This window comes from Diceros bicornis, chromosome 6 (genome assembly GCF_020826845.1).
Source record: "Diceros bicornis minor isolate mBicDic1 chromosome 6, mDicBic1.mat.cur, whole genome shotgun sequence".
Lineage (NCBI taxonomy): Eukaryota > Metazoa > Chordata > Mammalia > Perissodactyla > Rhinocerotidae > Diceros > Diceros bicornis.
The window spans coordinates 19,949,234-19,963,708 of record NC_080745.1 but is presented as its reverse complement, the minus strand read 5'-3'; the positions used below and the strand labels follow the sequence as shown (position 1 = coordinate 19,963,708).

At 42.1% G+C, this 14,475-nt stretch overlaps 1 protein-coding gene across 2 annotated transcripts in view; it reads left to right on the top strand.

The window, feature by feature from the left end:
* Positions 1-14,475, top strand: part of ACTN2 (actinin alpha 2) — a 66,080-nt gene that overhangs the window by 40,042 nt on the left and 11,563 nt on the right. The window contains exons 8-14 of one of the 2 annotated variants that reach the window (XM_058542959.1): positions 1,363-1,448; positions 2,862-2,954; positions 4,710-4,940; positions 7,231-7,378; positions 8,959-9,109; positions 11,910-12,018; positions 13,426-13,566. In XM_058542959.1, the coding sequence (XP_058398942.1) occupies positions 1,363-1,448; positions 2,862-2,954; positions 4,710-4,940; positions 7,231-7,378; positions 8,959-9,109; positions 11,910-12,018; positions 13,426-13,566 (959 nt within the window). The remainder of the gene's footprint in view (positions 1-1,362; positions 1,449-2,861; positions 2,955-4,709; positions 4,941-7,230; positions 7,379-8,958; positions 9,110-11,909; positions 12,019-13,425; positions 13,567-14,475) is intronic. The other variant, XM_058542960.1, reaches the window with a different exon arrangement.

Here is a 14,475-nt window from a genome sequence, read left to right as displayed (position 1 = left end):
TGTAAAATATGAGTCATTGCTCACCCTTCACCTTCTGTGTCTGAATTTTTTTTTCAATTGTTTTTCTCTTTTTTTCCCCTCTCCTCTGAGTAAGGAGACCCGTCTGGTTCTGGGGAGGTAGTCATTTGTCTTTTTTAATCTAGTTTTCTTTGAAATTTACTTTCTGTCCATGCAGTAGTATGCCGTTCATGTTTGTTTTCCAGAAGATTCCATACTGTTACATAACCCCACATCCTTTCTATTAATATCCTCTGAAAACCCAATGACTAGGTTTCACCTTAGGAAATTACGAGGTATCTTTTTAACTTCATTCTGTCCAGTGACTGAACTGAGTTTCAAGTTAAAAAGCAGTTCAGCAAAAAATGGTGTTTCCAAGGTGGAGGAAGAAAGGATGTGTGTTCACATGGTTCTGTTTTCTCTCTTCCTATTGGTTTATTTCAGCAGCTAATACAAATGGTAGCAAGAGTTGTAATAAGCACAAACCATGTATACCCTTCTCTTTAGATATTTTGTAACTCTTGGTGATTTCTATAAATGGCATGGTAAGTATGTGTAGAAGACATTAAAAGACATGGCCTCCCCAAGGAATTTCATCCTCATCCAATCCAGGGGAGAGGAGAAAGCCAACAATTATGAGGGTGGGGGTGGGGAAGTAGCAGGAGAGATGGAGCAATAGACCTCTGCTAGCATTCCAGCATCTTGCAAAGTGACCTGTGTTGCTCATAGCAAAAGTGGCAGATGACCTGATACGGTCAAAAGACAAGAGGACGTGGGCTTCATGAGTCATTAGAATGCGGTAACAGCTCTGATATGCAGCATACGGGTTCCCATATTAATGCCCTGACAGCACTTTTAAAAGCTCATCAGGGGGGCCGGCCCAGTGGTGTAGCAGTTCAGTTGATGTGCTCCACTTCGGTGGCCTGGGGTTCGCAGGTTTGGATCCTGGGCACGGACTGATGCACTGCTTATCAAGCCATGCTATGGCAGCATCCCATATAAAGTAGAGGAAGATGGGCACGGATGTTAGCCCAGGGCCAATCTTCCTCAGCAAAAAAGAGGAGGATTGGCATCAGATCTTAGCTCAGGGCTAATCTTCCTCAAAAAAAAAAAAAAAGGCTCATCAGGGGGTGGAGGAGGAAAAAAAGCCCTCAGTTTGATTACTAAAAAAGCATCCTGGTTTAAATTATTCTGTTTATGGACCATGTCAGTACTATACAGCCTTCCTGAGATTCAGGATTGTGGGCCCAAGAAACACAGAGCAAATTGACCAGTGTAAACCAATTGTTCTTCCCTTTGTTCACCCTGGTTTCTACTCTTCATGTCTGTGTGTTTGTTTTCTGTGTTGTTTTTCCCTCCCTTCAGACATTGTGAACACTCCCAAACCCGATGAAAGAGCTATCATGACATACGTTTCTTGCTTCTACCATGCTTTTGCGGGAGCGGAGCAGGTATTCAACACTTGTCCATCTGCTTGCTGTGCTGCTCTTCTGCATCGGTTTTAGTTGTGTGTGTGCGTACCTGGATGTATGTTTGTGTGCTTCACATCTTACCTTGGAATCTTTCTAAGTGTTTTGTAATGACCTAATGTGGCAAGTTCCAAACTGTGAATACTTTTTTAACAGCTTTAACTTGAGACAGTTCCTGAAGTGTTTTTATCTCTTTCCTTCTAAGATACTGCTTTTATTTTGTTAGTAAGTTGTGGGAAACATTTGTGCTTTAGGAAAAAACAAGTGCCATGCAAATTGAGCTACATTCATTGAGCAATAAAGGGGAAATATGACAAGGAGAAATGATGCCTTTCCAGTGCCCTCTTTGTCTCCTCTGCCTAGAAATTCCTTTCATTGTTCAGTGATTTGTTGTGATATCTTAGTAAGACTAATCTTATTTTAACTGAAATAGTGAAAGGATAACAGTGTTAGAACCTCAACAAAAAAATCACATTCCTTAAGACAAACAGCCTGAGGGGCATTGTGGGTGAATGTCCTTCAGCTTTCTCCCTGTGCACCTGTTTCTGCCTCTCGCCCCTTCATATATAGGTACTTGGAGAACCCTGGTATACTGGGATGGGCAAAGGATTTCTTTAAGACCAACACCAGCAAATGATGATAAGTGGAAATCGGCCCATATCAGGGCTTTAGCGGGGAGGCTTTGGGACAGGCTGTGGGCCTGGAAGCCAAGCGGGCAAGTTGCTGTTCTTGATTCATCATGTGACCATGGTTCAAGGCACTCTGGCCCTCCTGGCCCAGTTCCCCTCACAAAACAATGATAGAGAATTATTTATGACCTCAATGACTTCTCATGTAGGCGAAACAAAGTTTGAAAGCAGTTCAGCTCTGTGGAAGGATCTCGTCTAGCAAGTTCTACATATTCATTTTAGGACACGAGGGTTTCAGTGAACTCAAGTGCAATGACATATATGTTCAGGACCCAGTCATTTTTGCTTTGATTTCCAGAGGCTAATATTATTCAGAGAGTTCTCACCCCGTAGTTATGAGGTCAGTAGAGTGCTCAGGTGGACATTTCAGGGACCAGAGGTTTTGGTTTCCTTGACCCGTATATTTCTGTTACTAACTTGCTTGATGTTTTACAAAGCTTGTGTTTTAGACTAACAGTATCTCCCCATTATTCCCTACAGTATATTCAGCCTGCCGTGTAAGTCTGTGTGAAAACTGTAAAAAAGGTGTGAAATGATTCATACTATTAAACAGCCATACTCTCAATCTTATTCCACCCTAACCTAGAATCTGCACCATTTACAGCACACCATCTCCCTCATTACCTCTCATGCCTCGCCACGTTCAGTTTTGTGTATGCACATCCCTGTCGACAGAGCTGTCCTGTTTACCTATTGTGTTTTACAGGCCGAGACAGCAGCTAACAGGATATGTAAGGTTCTGGCTGTGAATCAAGAGAATGAGAGGCTGATGGAAGAATATGAGAGGCTAGCAAGTGAGGTAAAGGAAACGGGTGACCTGCAGTCCTGTCCATACCCACCCAGAGGGTGAGGCACAGAGGGGGAACTCGGATTGTCAGTGTTTTTTTCCTTTGCATTTTTCATCTCAGATAGAATAAAAGCAGGAAAATACACGTGACCTCAGAGGTGGTTCATGTTATAGCAACATATTATTGACCCAAAAGTAATCCTGATGGTCTTTGCAACCATCCCAAATCATCGAGGTAGTTTGCATGTTTTGAGAAGTAGAATATGATTCCATCCTCAGCTATGCGTCTCCAGGGTCAGACTCCCTTAGACGACATTGTGTTACTTGTTTCTTCCCTGCTGCATTGGCTACTGACATCACATAGGATGCCCTCCACATTCAGAAGCCCTGCTTCACACAGTGAGCCAGCGTCAAAGGAACTTGCCCTGTTGTGAGATGTAACTCAGCTTTGTGCGTGTATATAAATATCTAGAGGGTAATTGGGGAAGACAGGGCCCTCCGTCCAAGATATTTGAGCACGAGTTTCCATGAGGCCATTCTACAGCTCTTCAGCCAGATTCTTGGTTAGAATAGCACTTTCCATGTTGCTCTTTTTTTTTTGTTCTTATTATAGCATAAATAGAACTAAGCAGTCTTGTCACTGCCACTACAGTGTTCCCCATACAAGATAGGGGCTCAGTGAGCACCACAGCCACATCCTCTCCAGATTGAACTCAATCACAGTGACACATATCAGAGACCAAATGATTTTTGCTCTGACTTAATTTAGCTGATACTTGGTCTGTACTGGGAAAAGTATCAGGACACTTAGAATAGGTCTTCCCAAGTAGTGGTTTATATTAATCCATTCTAATGATATTGAGTTTATATTCTCATACTGCTGCTATGGGGAAATTCAATTTGTTGGCATTGTTTAATGCCAGTGATCCACTTTAGGGTTGAAGCAAGACCAGGACCGAAGGACAGACCATCGTCAGTAATTATATCCCTCCTTTTCTTACTTGGTCCTTCATTTATCCTCCTCAAATCCTTAAACTATGAGGATGACTCCATTTTAACTGATTTTTCTTATCTGCTGCCATTTTCCAAGTGATCATAAGAGTAAATTATTAGTGGCTTTTCAGCAGGTCCTTTCTAAGGACATGGTAGTAATTCAGGAGAAGAAGGTGTACTTCATCCTTAGGAATTCACTCCCATTTTCACTTTTATTGTGTGGATTTCCTTGAAAGTTAGATATTAAATTAAAACTTACTTTTGCATTGAGTGAGTCGCCGATTTACAATACATTTGTTTAGTAAATAAATTCATTAAATTTGGGCTTATTTAAAATATAAATACATTTTAAGTTAAGCCCAAGTCTTTACTGATTTTATTACACTACATTCTACCATGTCAGATTTTTTCTTTTCTGTTTTTTCTTTCCATTTGAAAGCTCCATCTAGCATTTGTCTGCTAATGTCTGGTCTCCGAGTTTCTCCTGTAAATGTCACATTTTTGTAAAACATGGCTTGTTCTGACTTTCAGTTTTTGACCTGTGAATGGTATTGTTGGGGTGATCACTGGTGGCCATGGGTGGACAGTGAAGTTTTCATTCATGCCACAGTGCACAGAGGAGCCTTTCCTCCTTTCAGTCAGCAGTATTATATTCATACTTCTGTAATTTTAGGAACATTAGGTTAATCTATTCCAAATTGTTAGGTGCCTCTGTTTTCTAACCGGGGGCAGTTTGCTGGTGTTTTCAGCAGTATTTTTGTGTGTGGGGAACAGCTTTTGGAATGGATTCGTCGCACAATCCCCTGGCTGGAGAACCGGACTCCTGAGAAGACCATGCAAGCCATGCAGAAAAAGCTGGAGGACTTCCGGGATTACCGCCGGAAGCACAAGCCCCCTAAGGTGCAGGAGAAGTGCCAGCTGGAGATCAACTTCAACACCTTGCAGACCAAGCTGAGGATCAGCAACCGGCCCGCCTTCATGCCCTCTGAGGGCAAGATGGTGTCGGTGAGTAGCCCCAGGGTCGGAAGCCCTCCTGGCCCCATGGGAAGCTCTCTTTTCTTCACGAAGTCTTTTCTCTGATGGGCCACTGAGAAGGAGGTATTGACTTCTTCAGTCTTTACAGTTAATGACTATAATTTTGGCCCTGCATCCACTTCATTCTTGAGGTTTTCCTCCCCACCATCATGCAGTTCTTCACTCCCAACTGCTGTTGGTGTGGTGCCTCACAAGGAGCAGGCCTTTGATAAACACCTGGTGAAAGGCCCTGCCCCTCTCCTCCCTCCTCATGACCTGGCCTCATCTTCCGCCCGGGTCTACCAGCATCTAGATCACGTGCCCTCTATTCCCTGCTGTTATGACCTACCCATTGCACCTTCTCTATAGCTTAGTCCTATGTTTATTTCCCTCTCTTTGCATCATCAGTTTCTGCCTCTCTGCTGAATCATTCGCATCAGCATACAGAAGTACTCTAGAATATGCCAGACAAAAATTAAAACCTTCTATGACTCCACATCTCCCTATAGTGACTCTCTTGTTTCTTGGCTCCCCCTCACAGCAGAACATCTAGAAGTTCTTTGTGGTACCGATTTTCAGTTCCTCATCAGTCCTTTACTTCTTTTACTCTTCAACCCGCAGTAATTTGGCTTCTGTCCCTGCTCCACTGAGACTTTTTTTGTTAAAGTCAAAGGCGTCCATGTTGACAATCCAGTTGTCACTTTTATTTTCGTATTCTCTGTAGCTTTGACCCCATTAATCACTGCCTCCTTGAAACTCCTGCTCTTGAACTTAGGGTTTTCTTCTACCTCACCAATGAGTTCTTCTAAGGGTGCTCGAAGATTTGCCTCCTCTCCCCAGTCAGTAGATGGCTGGCTCCTGGGCTTGGTGCTGACCCTCTTCTCTATCCTTACACCCTCCAGGTCATTTCATCCAGACCTGTAGCTTTAATTACCACCTGTAACACCTCCCAAATTTTACATCCCTGACTCAGACTTCTCCCCGAGTTCCAGGTTCATATGTCTGCTTGCATGTCTCAAAAGCATTTCAAACCTAGCATATCCAAGAGTCCTCCCGCAGTGTTCTCTGTCTTTGGAAATGGCATCAGCATGTCCTAAGTTACTAGAGCTCCAAACCCAGGTGTCATCATTGATACTCCTTTTCTGTCACTTTTTTTTGTCCAGTTCCTCAGCCAGTCCCACTGGCTCTACTTCCAGATTATATCTTAAGTCTGCCCTCTCTCCACCTCCACTACCATCACCCTATGCCAAGCCACCATTCTCTCTCCTTTAGCCCTGCAGGAACCCCTCACTGGCTCTTCTTTTTCTTTTGCCCCTAAAATTCATTTTCCACAGGGCAGCCGCTGTCATCTTTTTAAAATGTAAATCAAGGCACGTCTCCTTCCTTCTCAAAACCCTCCAGTGACTTCCCAAAATATTTAGAATAAGATTCAGATTCATTTTCCTGGCCTATAGTATCCGATGTGATGTAACCCCCCTCCCCACCTTGCTGATGGCCTCTCTTGCCACCCTGCCCCTCACTCACTACGCGGCCACAGCAGCCTGCTGTGGTCCTTCCCACACGCGTGTGGAGCACATCGCGCTTCAGGCCTTTGAGCTTGATCCCTCAACCTGGGATGCTCCTTCCCCACTTCTTCACATAACTGGCTTTTTCTGTCATTGAGGTCTCGCCTCGGATGCCACCTCCTCATGGGTCTTCTCTAAGTACCTGCCTGAAGAAACCACCCCCCCTGGGCTCTCAGCATCGCTTGACCCGTTTTGTTTTTCTTTCACAGCATATCACTGTTGGAAATGAACTTGTTGTTTAAATACTTGTTTATTGTCTTTCTCCCCCGACTATCATGAAAGCTACACAGGGGCAGGGAACTTCATAGGTGTTGTTTACTCTTATATAAAAGTCTCTCCCTTGTGCCTGGCAGTAGTTGACGCTGGCTGGATGCGTGAGCCCAGTCACTAAGAGTCATTTTGATTTGAGTCACTTTGAGGCTTCATCTTCTTCTAGCCGGAAAATTAAAGCCCTGTAAGCCTTTGTCCACACCTGGAGAAGGTTCAAGTATTTACTAGCTGATGAGAACAGCTATATTAGTCTTAAAAGGTCTCCGTGATAATTAGGACATTTAGAAGCCAAAACAGTTGAATGGTTCTTTTGGGGTGGGGGGTGAAAGAAGGAAAAGAAAACAGAAAGGAAACACAGTCAAATGCGTAGTGGAGGGGATTTATAGAAAAGCCCAGGAGGCCGCAGCGTCACGCACGTGCCTTCGCTTGTCCTCGAATGCTCCCAGGATATCGCCGGCGCCTGGCAGCGGCTGGAGCAGGCGGAGAAGGGTTACGAGGAATGGTTGCTCAACGAGATACGGAGGCTGGAACGTGTGGAACACCTGGCGGAGAAGTTTAGGCAAAAGGCTTCAACGCACGAAACGTGGGCTTACGGTAGGTAGCCTAGACTCGGGTGGGGTGTTTGAAAAATTGGAGATGAGCTGTGGACAGAGCCACCACGATGTGCAGTTACTACTAACTCTGTCCCGAATGCCCGTGACCCTGTGGGAAGTCTCCTTGCCTCTCTCTGCTCTGCTGTCCCAGTAGTAAATTTCTTCAAGAGGTGGGTGTGAAGATGTATTTTCTCATCAAGCAGATAACGCATTTTTTCACAAAATGGCACTCTGAGATGCATTCTTCCCACACTTACCTACATCAAGCCTAGCCTCCTTCTGTCTTCCCCCATGTTTTTGTATTTGATTCCACAAGTATCTGTCTATTCCATAACTGTGGGTCAGACAGCCCTGGCCCAGATACTCACTTCTGCCAACAGAATGTCTATTAAATGCCACAAAGCAACATAATGTCCCACTTAGAAAATCTGCCTGGAAAGGAAGAATGCAAGGTATCATTTTCTATAGTCTTAACTGCCTGATTTCACTTAGATTCATCTGCCTCTTTCAGGCCTTGCAAACATACCTGTTTCCATAGCCATGATACTCTGGTCATATTTTTTTGGCTGTGTGGTCTTTGCTGAGGTAGAAGAACACCACGTTCTCCCCATCACGTAATCATCTATTTTGAGAAAGGTCAGGGAGGTTCCCCTCCTCCTTTGGTTCCCTTTTGCTATATTATTGTTTGATTGGTCACATGCGTGGACCTGGAGCTGGATAGTGGGAGTCCCCACTCCGACACTTCCCAGCTGTGTGTCTTGGACAAGTTCTTAACATCTCGGTGCCTCAGCAGTGTCCTCTTCAAAGTGGGAATAACAATGATACCTCCCTCACAGGGGTTTGATAAAGATTTAGTGAGTTCATATTTATAAAGTATTTAAATCAGTATCTGGCACATAGTAAGTGCTGTGTTGTTATCATTAAATATATGAACATTTGCTTTTCATTTCTAGCTTTCTAGAGTCAAGTTCTTAAAGGTCATCAACCAGGGAATAAATCTGGGTCCGGTTATAATCACGGCAGTTGCTTGATTTAAGAAACATTTGTGGGGAAATAGGGGGAGGTTCAGAAAGAAACACCTCTAATATTATCAGGAAAAAAACCCACAGGCTACATTTAACCATCGAAAGTAAAGCTTTCAAACAAAAATAATTGGGGTAAAGATTGAACCCATGGGTAGGCAAACAGAGTACAAGTATCTTATCTGACTATCCCAGGTAACTCTTGTGAGCTAATAATTACTAACTTAACGGAGCATCACACTGGAAAATCAGATACTTGTTACTCAGGATAATGAATAATGCAGATTTATTTTTTAGAGTGTACTCAGCATGCTTCTCCTACCCCTCCCTTTATTTGTAGACATGAGCTTTCAGAACAGAGAGGGACTCGGGCATCATTAGCAGAGTAACAGCCTGAATTCCAAGTGAAATATTGCCTCTGCATCTTCAGTCCCGTCCTTCCTTTTCCTTCCTTCTCTTGGTTCTTGGGAATCTTAACGATTCACTGAGAACTTTGCTGGCTCAGAGAAGCTGATGTGTGACATCAGAGTGTTCACACTCCTTGCTACAACCTTTGTAGGCAAAGAACAGATCTTGCTGCAGAAGGATTACGAGTCGGCATCGCTGACTGAGGTCCGGGCTCTGCTGCGGAAACATGAGGCCTTTGAGAGCGACCTGGCGGCGCACCAGGACCGGGTGGAACAGATCGCCGCCATCGCGCAGGAGCTCAAGTACGTGCTGTTCGCAGGCACAGCTGCTGACATTCAGCCAATGCAGTCCTCCCTGTGAACCCCATGGGCTATGGGTACCACAGGAGGTTTCCATCTAGGGCTTCCCCAGAGCATTCCAGGGAGGGGCAAGGGAGGCCTGCCGTTCCTTTCCTGTGCTAAATTGAGAGAGAACCAAGCTGGAGGACTCTGTGATGCAAATCGTCTTTTTTTTTAAACAGATAAACTGACTTCAGCTTTGGTTCTTTGGTTGTGGTAGAATCCTTTGTCCTCCCACCCAGCAGCACCCCGGGCCCCAGCACAGGCAGCTCCGCTTCCAAAAGGATGAGAAATCAGTATGGAGGACTGGGACACAGCTCAGAAGGGTGGCCCCGTTCAGGCCTCGGTGTAGGAGATGGGACCGCGTTGCCCGTCCAGAAATCAAAACAAAGCAGAAATTGCTGCCTCACCTCGGAAGGAGGAGACACTGTGGCCCCACTTTGCTTTATCATCAAATAAGTGCTGTTTCACTGTTATGCTTTTTATTTTCTGAAAGGAACTAGCGTGAGGTTGAGCCCAGGCCGGGTAAAGCCCAAGTGGGAATCAGTGCAGGGCGCAGCCTCTGGTGTGGCTGCACTCCAGGAGAGGGGCCTCCCCGCAGTGTTTCTAAGCTGTTTTTAAAGACTCTTGCCCCTTTGTGATAAATACAAATTTTAATGCCCCACTGTTTTCCCCCTTACTATAATCACTGATATCTGCAAAATTTTTAGAGTCTGTCACATGATAACTTTTTGAAATAAATAATAAATGTTTATTTTAATATGTTAAAATGTTCCTCACTTTTGACTAGAGCAAACTCCTTCATTAACAGATATGACCTCTTTTAAGAATATCCTATTTTTTAGCCTTGCCCAAAGAAACTCTTAATTATTTGTGGTCTTCATATCCAATCTGTACACTATATTTGTGGCGTTTACATTAGCTTATTTCTCATGCTTCTTAAATATTGGATGTTTGGCTGCTTATTAACAATTACAAATAAAATAAGAAACTCAAGCTGTTAATTACTCATGAGTAATTTGGAATGGTTTTAAGTGTTGCCCATAAAATTTAAGTAATAATTTTACATTATTATTATTCCTGGTATCCCCAATGCCTATTTCTTCACACAGTCAAGACAGGAAGCACATAGAGAATTTAAATCTGTGCTCATCTTAATGTTATTAATGTCTCTGTCCTTTTTACCTTTCCTAAAATAATAAAGTGTTTGTGTAGTTCTCAAAGTGCATAAAAAATAGTATGCACAGTTATGCAAACCCTAACTCCTTGAAAGCAGATATCTGTAGAACTAGTCCATATGAATTAGAGAGAAGAGGGAGCACTGTATACCATAAAGATAACCATGGAGAGATGAGCATCAGTGTCTCCATTATGGATCAACAGAAGGATTGCTAGGTTTTTGTTTTTGAAGTCTTTCTTCTCGTTAATATTTGCATTTCGAAGAGCCATACCTTCAATACAATATTTGTATTGAATACAATATTTGTATTCAAGGCTGTGCAAATTGCTGGTGTGTTTTGGTTGGTTTTGGATTTTTGGTTATAAGAATAAGCACAGAATCTTAGTCCATCTCAGTCTAGTGATGTGCATGTGTATGTAGAAGGCTGCTCTTAAGAACTGGACAGGCTTTAATTAGGTAATAGGGAGCTTCCTCCCCACTGAAAGAACACTCAGATAACCACCACATGCATCTCCTTGATTCCGTAACAGAAACAGTAACATTCAGTAAGGACAAGTTAATATTATGTAAGGGGGAAAAAAAAACAAGTAAGAACAACCGTTGCCTTAACTTAAGGTTGAAAGAAGAAATAAACAAACTTAAGAGTCAGGGAAATGGATTTGTTAGGATAGGAGGGAATTTCCTGAAAGTTCTCTTATCTTGGACTATTTTTAAAGGAGAGGTCTCCTGAAAATGTCTTTAAACCTCTGTGAGTCTCACTTTCATCTTAATTAAAAGAGTGGTTAAATTTTTTACAGGATTCAAACTTTTTTTATGCCTGGAGATACTAGGTTAACCTTTTAGATGAGAATTTGCTTGAATGGTAAGTTCAAATTACTTCACCTCTCAAAGATCCCATTAGTATGTACAGACCGGGCTAGGGAGGAATAGTAATTCTTCAGTAAGAAATCGTTTTGCTTTTGCTTGTCACACTAATGGCATTAGACAAGTCAGAACGTCTTTGTCCAGAAGAGGAAGGACTGTTCTTCCAGGCTTTAGAAGTTCCTCCAGTGCTAGACAAAGTCACAGTGCCCCTTCTGGACATGATGCTCCACCCAGCCATAAGGCACTGTGTCCTTCAAGAGGAGCCAAGGACACAATGAGGGTGCAAGCTGATACCTCCCTCCCCCTTGACTCATTTGATGTTCTAGTCACTGTGGCTTCAGCACAGCCCACAGGACTGTCCTCCAGGTCAGATAGTTGGCTTCATTTACAGGTACATTGCCACTTAGAAATAATGCTCTTTTGGGGCCTGGCCAAGAAAACAACGAAGGGAGAATAAAGTTAGCCTGAGGCACTGAGAAGATAGCATGTGTCTCTGTTTAGAATCTGTTGACCAGCAAGAGTTTTATTAATTTTTCTCATAATCTATCAGAGAATTGCGATCATACTTGCTATGGTGACCATTAATGAAACCCTGAAATACCCCGCCAAATCTCGATCAGATCTTTTATTTAAAAAAAACACTATCTGTTTATTTCGAGCTCATGTCCATTTTTCCTCATATTATCTGGGAAAGTTAATCTCTGTTTTCATTTCTAATAGTGAACTGGACTATCATGATGCTGTGAATGTCAATGATCGGTGCCAGAAAATCTGTGACCAGTGGGACAGATTGGGAACGCTCACTCAGAAGAGGAGAGAGGCTCTGGAGGTAAAGTCTTTAGCCACCTGTTGATGTGAAATCTTTTAATAGAGTCTCTTTAATTAAGTCACTGTTATTAATTTCCTGTTTTTTTTCCTGTGGCATTATGTGTATAAAACAAAACAGATTGTCTCGTCAAAGGAGTCTCTAAAGAGAATATGAAGAGTAGAAGAAAGAGGGAAATGGAAAGTTGGTAGCTTTGTACTATAATTTATCCATACAGCAATGAAGCGTACTTTTGAATTAAAAATCTAGGGGTAATGAGATTATGGTGTAAACCCATTTTGTATCAAGTAGTGATTACAGTGAATTTCCAGAAGCCCTTATATAAGAGTAAATTGAGCTGTGACTGAGTCAGGAAATCAAGAAGGACTTAACTTGAGATGTGCAAAGGGAAAATGGCAACAAATGTCGAAATAAGGAAAAATTGGTATGAAAGAGAATCAGGATGAATTCGGCCTTATCCAAGTAGCAGGCTTGGATAAACAGCAGTAAGTGGCTGGTATTTAACTGTTCCTAATTATCTTTCACCACGGAAGACTCAAACAATGTGAAGGAAAGAATCACTTGATCAGTTTTCTGAGTCTTTTCATCCTGATTCTGATGAGACTTTAAAAATACGTGCTATCAAGCTTCCTAGATGCCAACTGGCTGTTCCATATCTACCTAAAGAAAGAAATATTGAGAGAGAGGAAGGACCAGGCATGTAACAGAGACAGCTCAAATATTTTAGAACAGGAGAAAAAAAAAGAATCTAATTATGGAAGACTTCCAGATACGGCTGCTTTCCCTGTCTGCTCCCCATCATCTCTGCCATATGAAACAAGCATAGTAACCTCTGTGGCTTGAAGCCCTGTGCTTTCACATGCCCAGAAAGGCGAAGAGGATCTCTGTGTTAAATCCTGGACAAGGATTTGAGAACATTCAACTGTAGTTTCTCTGTCTTCACTAGGTGGGTGATTTTTGGGAAGGGCATGCATATGCTCTGCACACTGAGTGACTATAAAATGAGGAGGAAGCCCTGAATTTTCTGTTATCCAGCATGGTTCGGGAATCAGGTCTTCTAGCTTGTAAAGTACTGCTGTAGCGGAAAGCAAGTTACTATATATCGTATGTGGAGTCTCAAATTTTCAAAAAAGTAGCACGTAATAAGAGTACCTAATGTACTATCAGAACAAGGCTACTCTAGATGTTATTAAATTTTCCTTTGATTCAGACGGCACTTAAGAGACCTGCAGGGCTCAGCCTAATCATTTGAACATCGGTTAATCATTTGTATGCACATGCTCATGATGAGAGCATTGCGATTAACAAAATGTCAGATAATAGCTTATTGCTTTGGAATGCATATTTACATTTTCAGATACTTTTTTATTATTTAATTTATGATAATGCTTGCTTCTGTTTAATCTTCAGAGAACTGAGAAATTGCTAGAAACCATTGATCAGCTTCACCTGGAGTTTGCCAAGAGGGCTGCTCCTTTCAACAACTGGATGGAAGGTGCCATGGAGGACCTGCAAGACATGTTTATTGTCCATAGCATTGAGGAAATCCAGGTAATTGAACCCCACCTCTGTACTCTTACTGCATTGGAAATGAATTGTAATGTTAAAAACTTATAGGGTTTTTTGTTGTGTTTCATTTTTTTACTAAGAAAAATGTAGCTAGAAAGCTCAAATTACTCTTTGACCTTTAGGTTAAAAATGTGTATACTGCTCTTTGCTGCAACTAAATTAACATCAATCAGATAATGGTGAATACATTTAAAAGGGTCTGTTCTTTAAAAAAGAATGTGGAATTATTGAGCAAAATAGACATATATGCTCTTGGAGTTGTTCATGGAAAGTTATCAGTTTATTGGCTGCTAAAGTTAACTACTTCGCAAAATGTGTGCATATTACTGTTTATGAAGATCTACAGAGTTTTGCCAGATCATAAAGCGTAATAAACCACAAAATCAGCACCTTCTGCCTCCTACAATCCAAAATGTTCTGCTTCTGATTTCTTCTGGAACTTCAAAGTTGTAAACAAGACTTCTAAGTGGTCATGTTAGGGCGGAGGGTTACCCTCAAATAGCCAGGACCAATTTATTTAGAGACAATTGTACAGTGAATTTGATGTATAATAGAATATAAAGAGAAGATACTTTTTAATTCTTTTTTCAGTAAAAATAGGTCATCAAAAAGAATCAAAATATAAAGGAAATACTGAAGGTTGGGATTAGAATCCACATCTTCCTGCCAAGGAGTGTTCGAGAAGGGTTTGCACTTGGGTGTAAGGGGAAAGAAATTACTTCGTTGAACATTGCATTTGTCTTCTGAAACAGGATTGTGTTTCTTGCATGCACTCTTAAACAGAGGTTAGCAACCTAAAATCGTTTATATTTGGAATAAGTGAGACTTCTGAGTATGCCTTGGAAGCCACACCTGATGCATGAAGTAGTTTGTTTACTGAAAGGTGTGCTG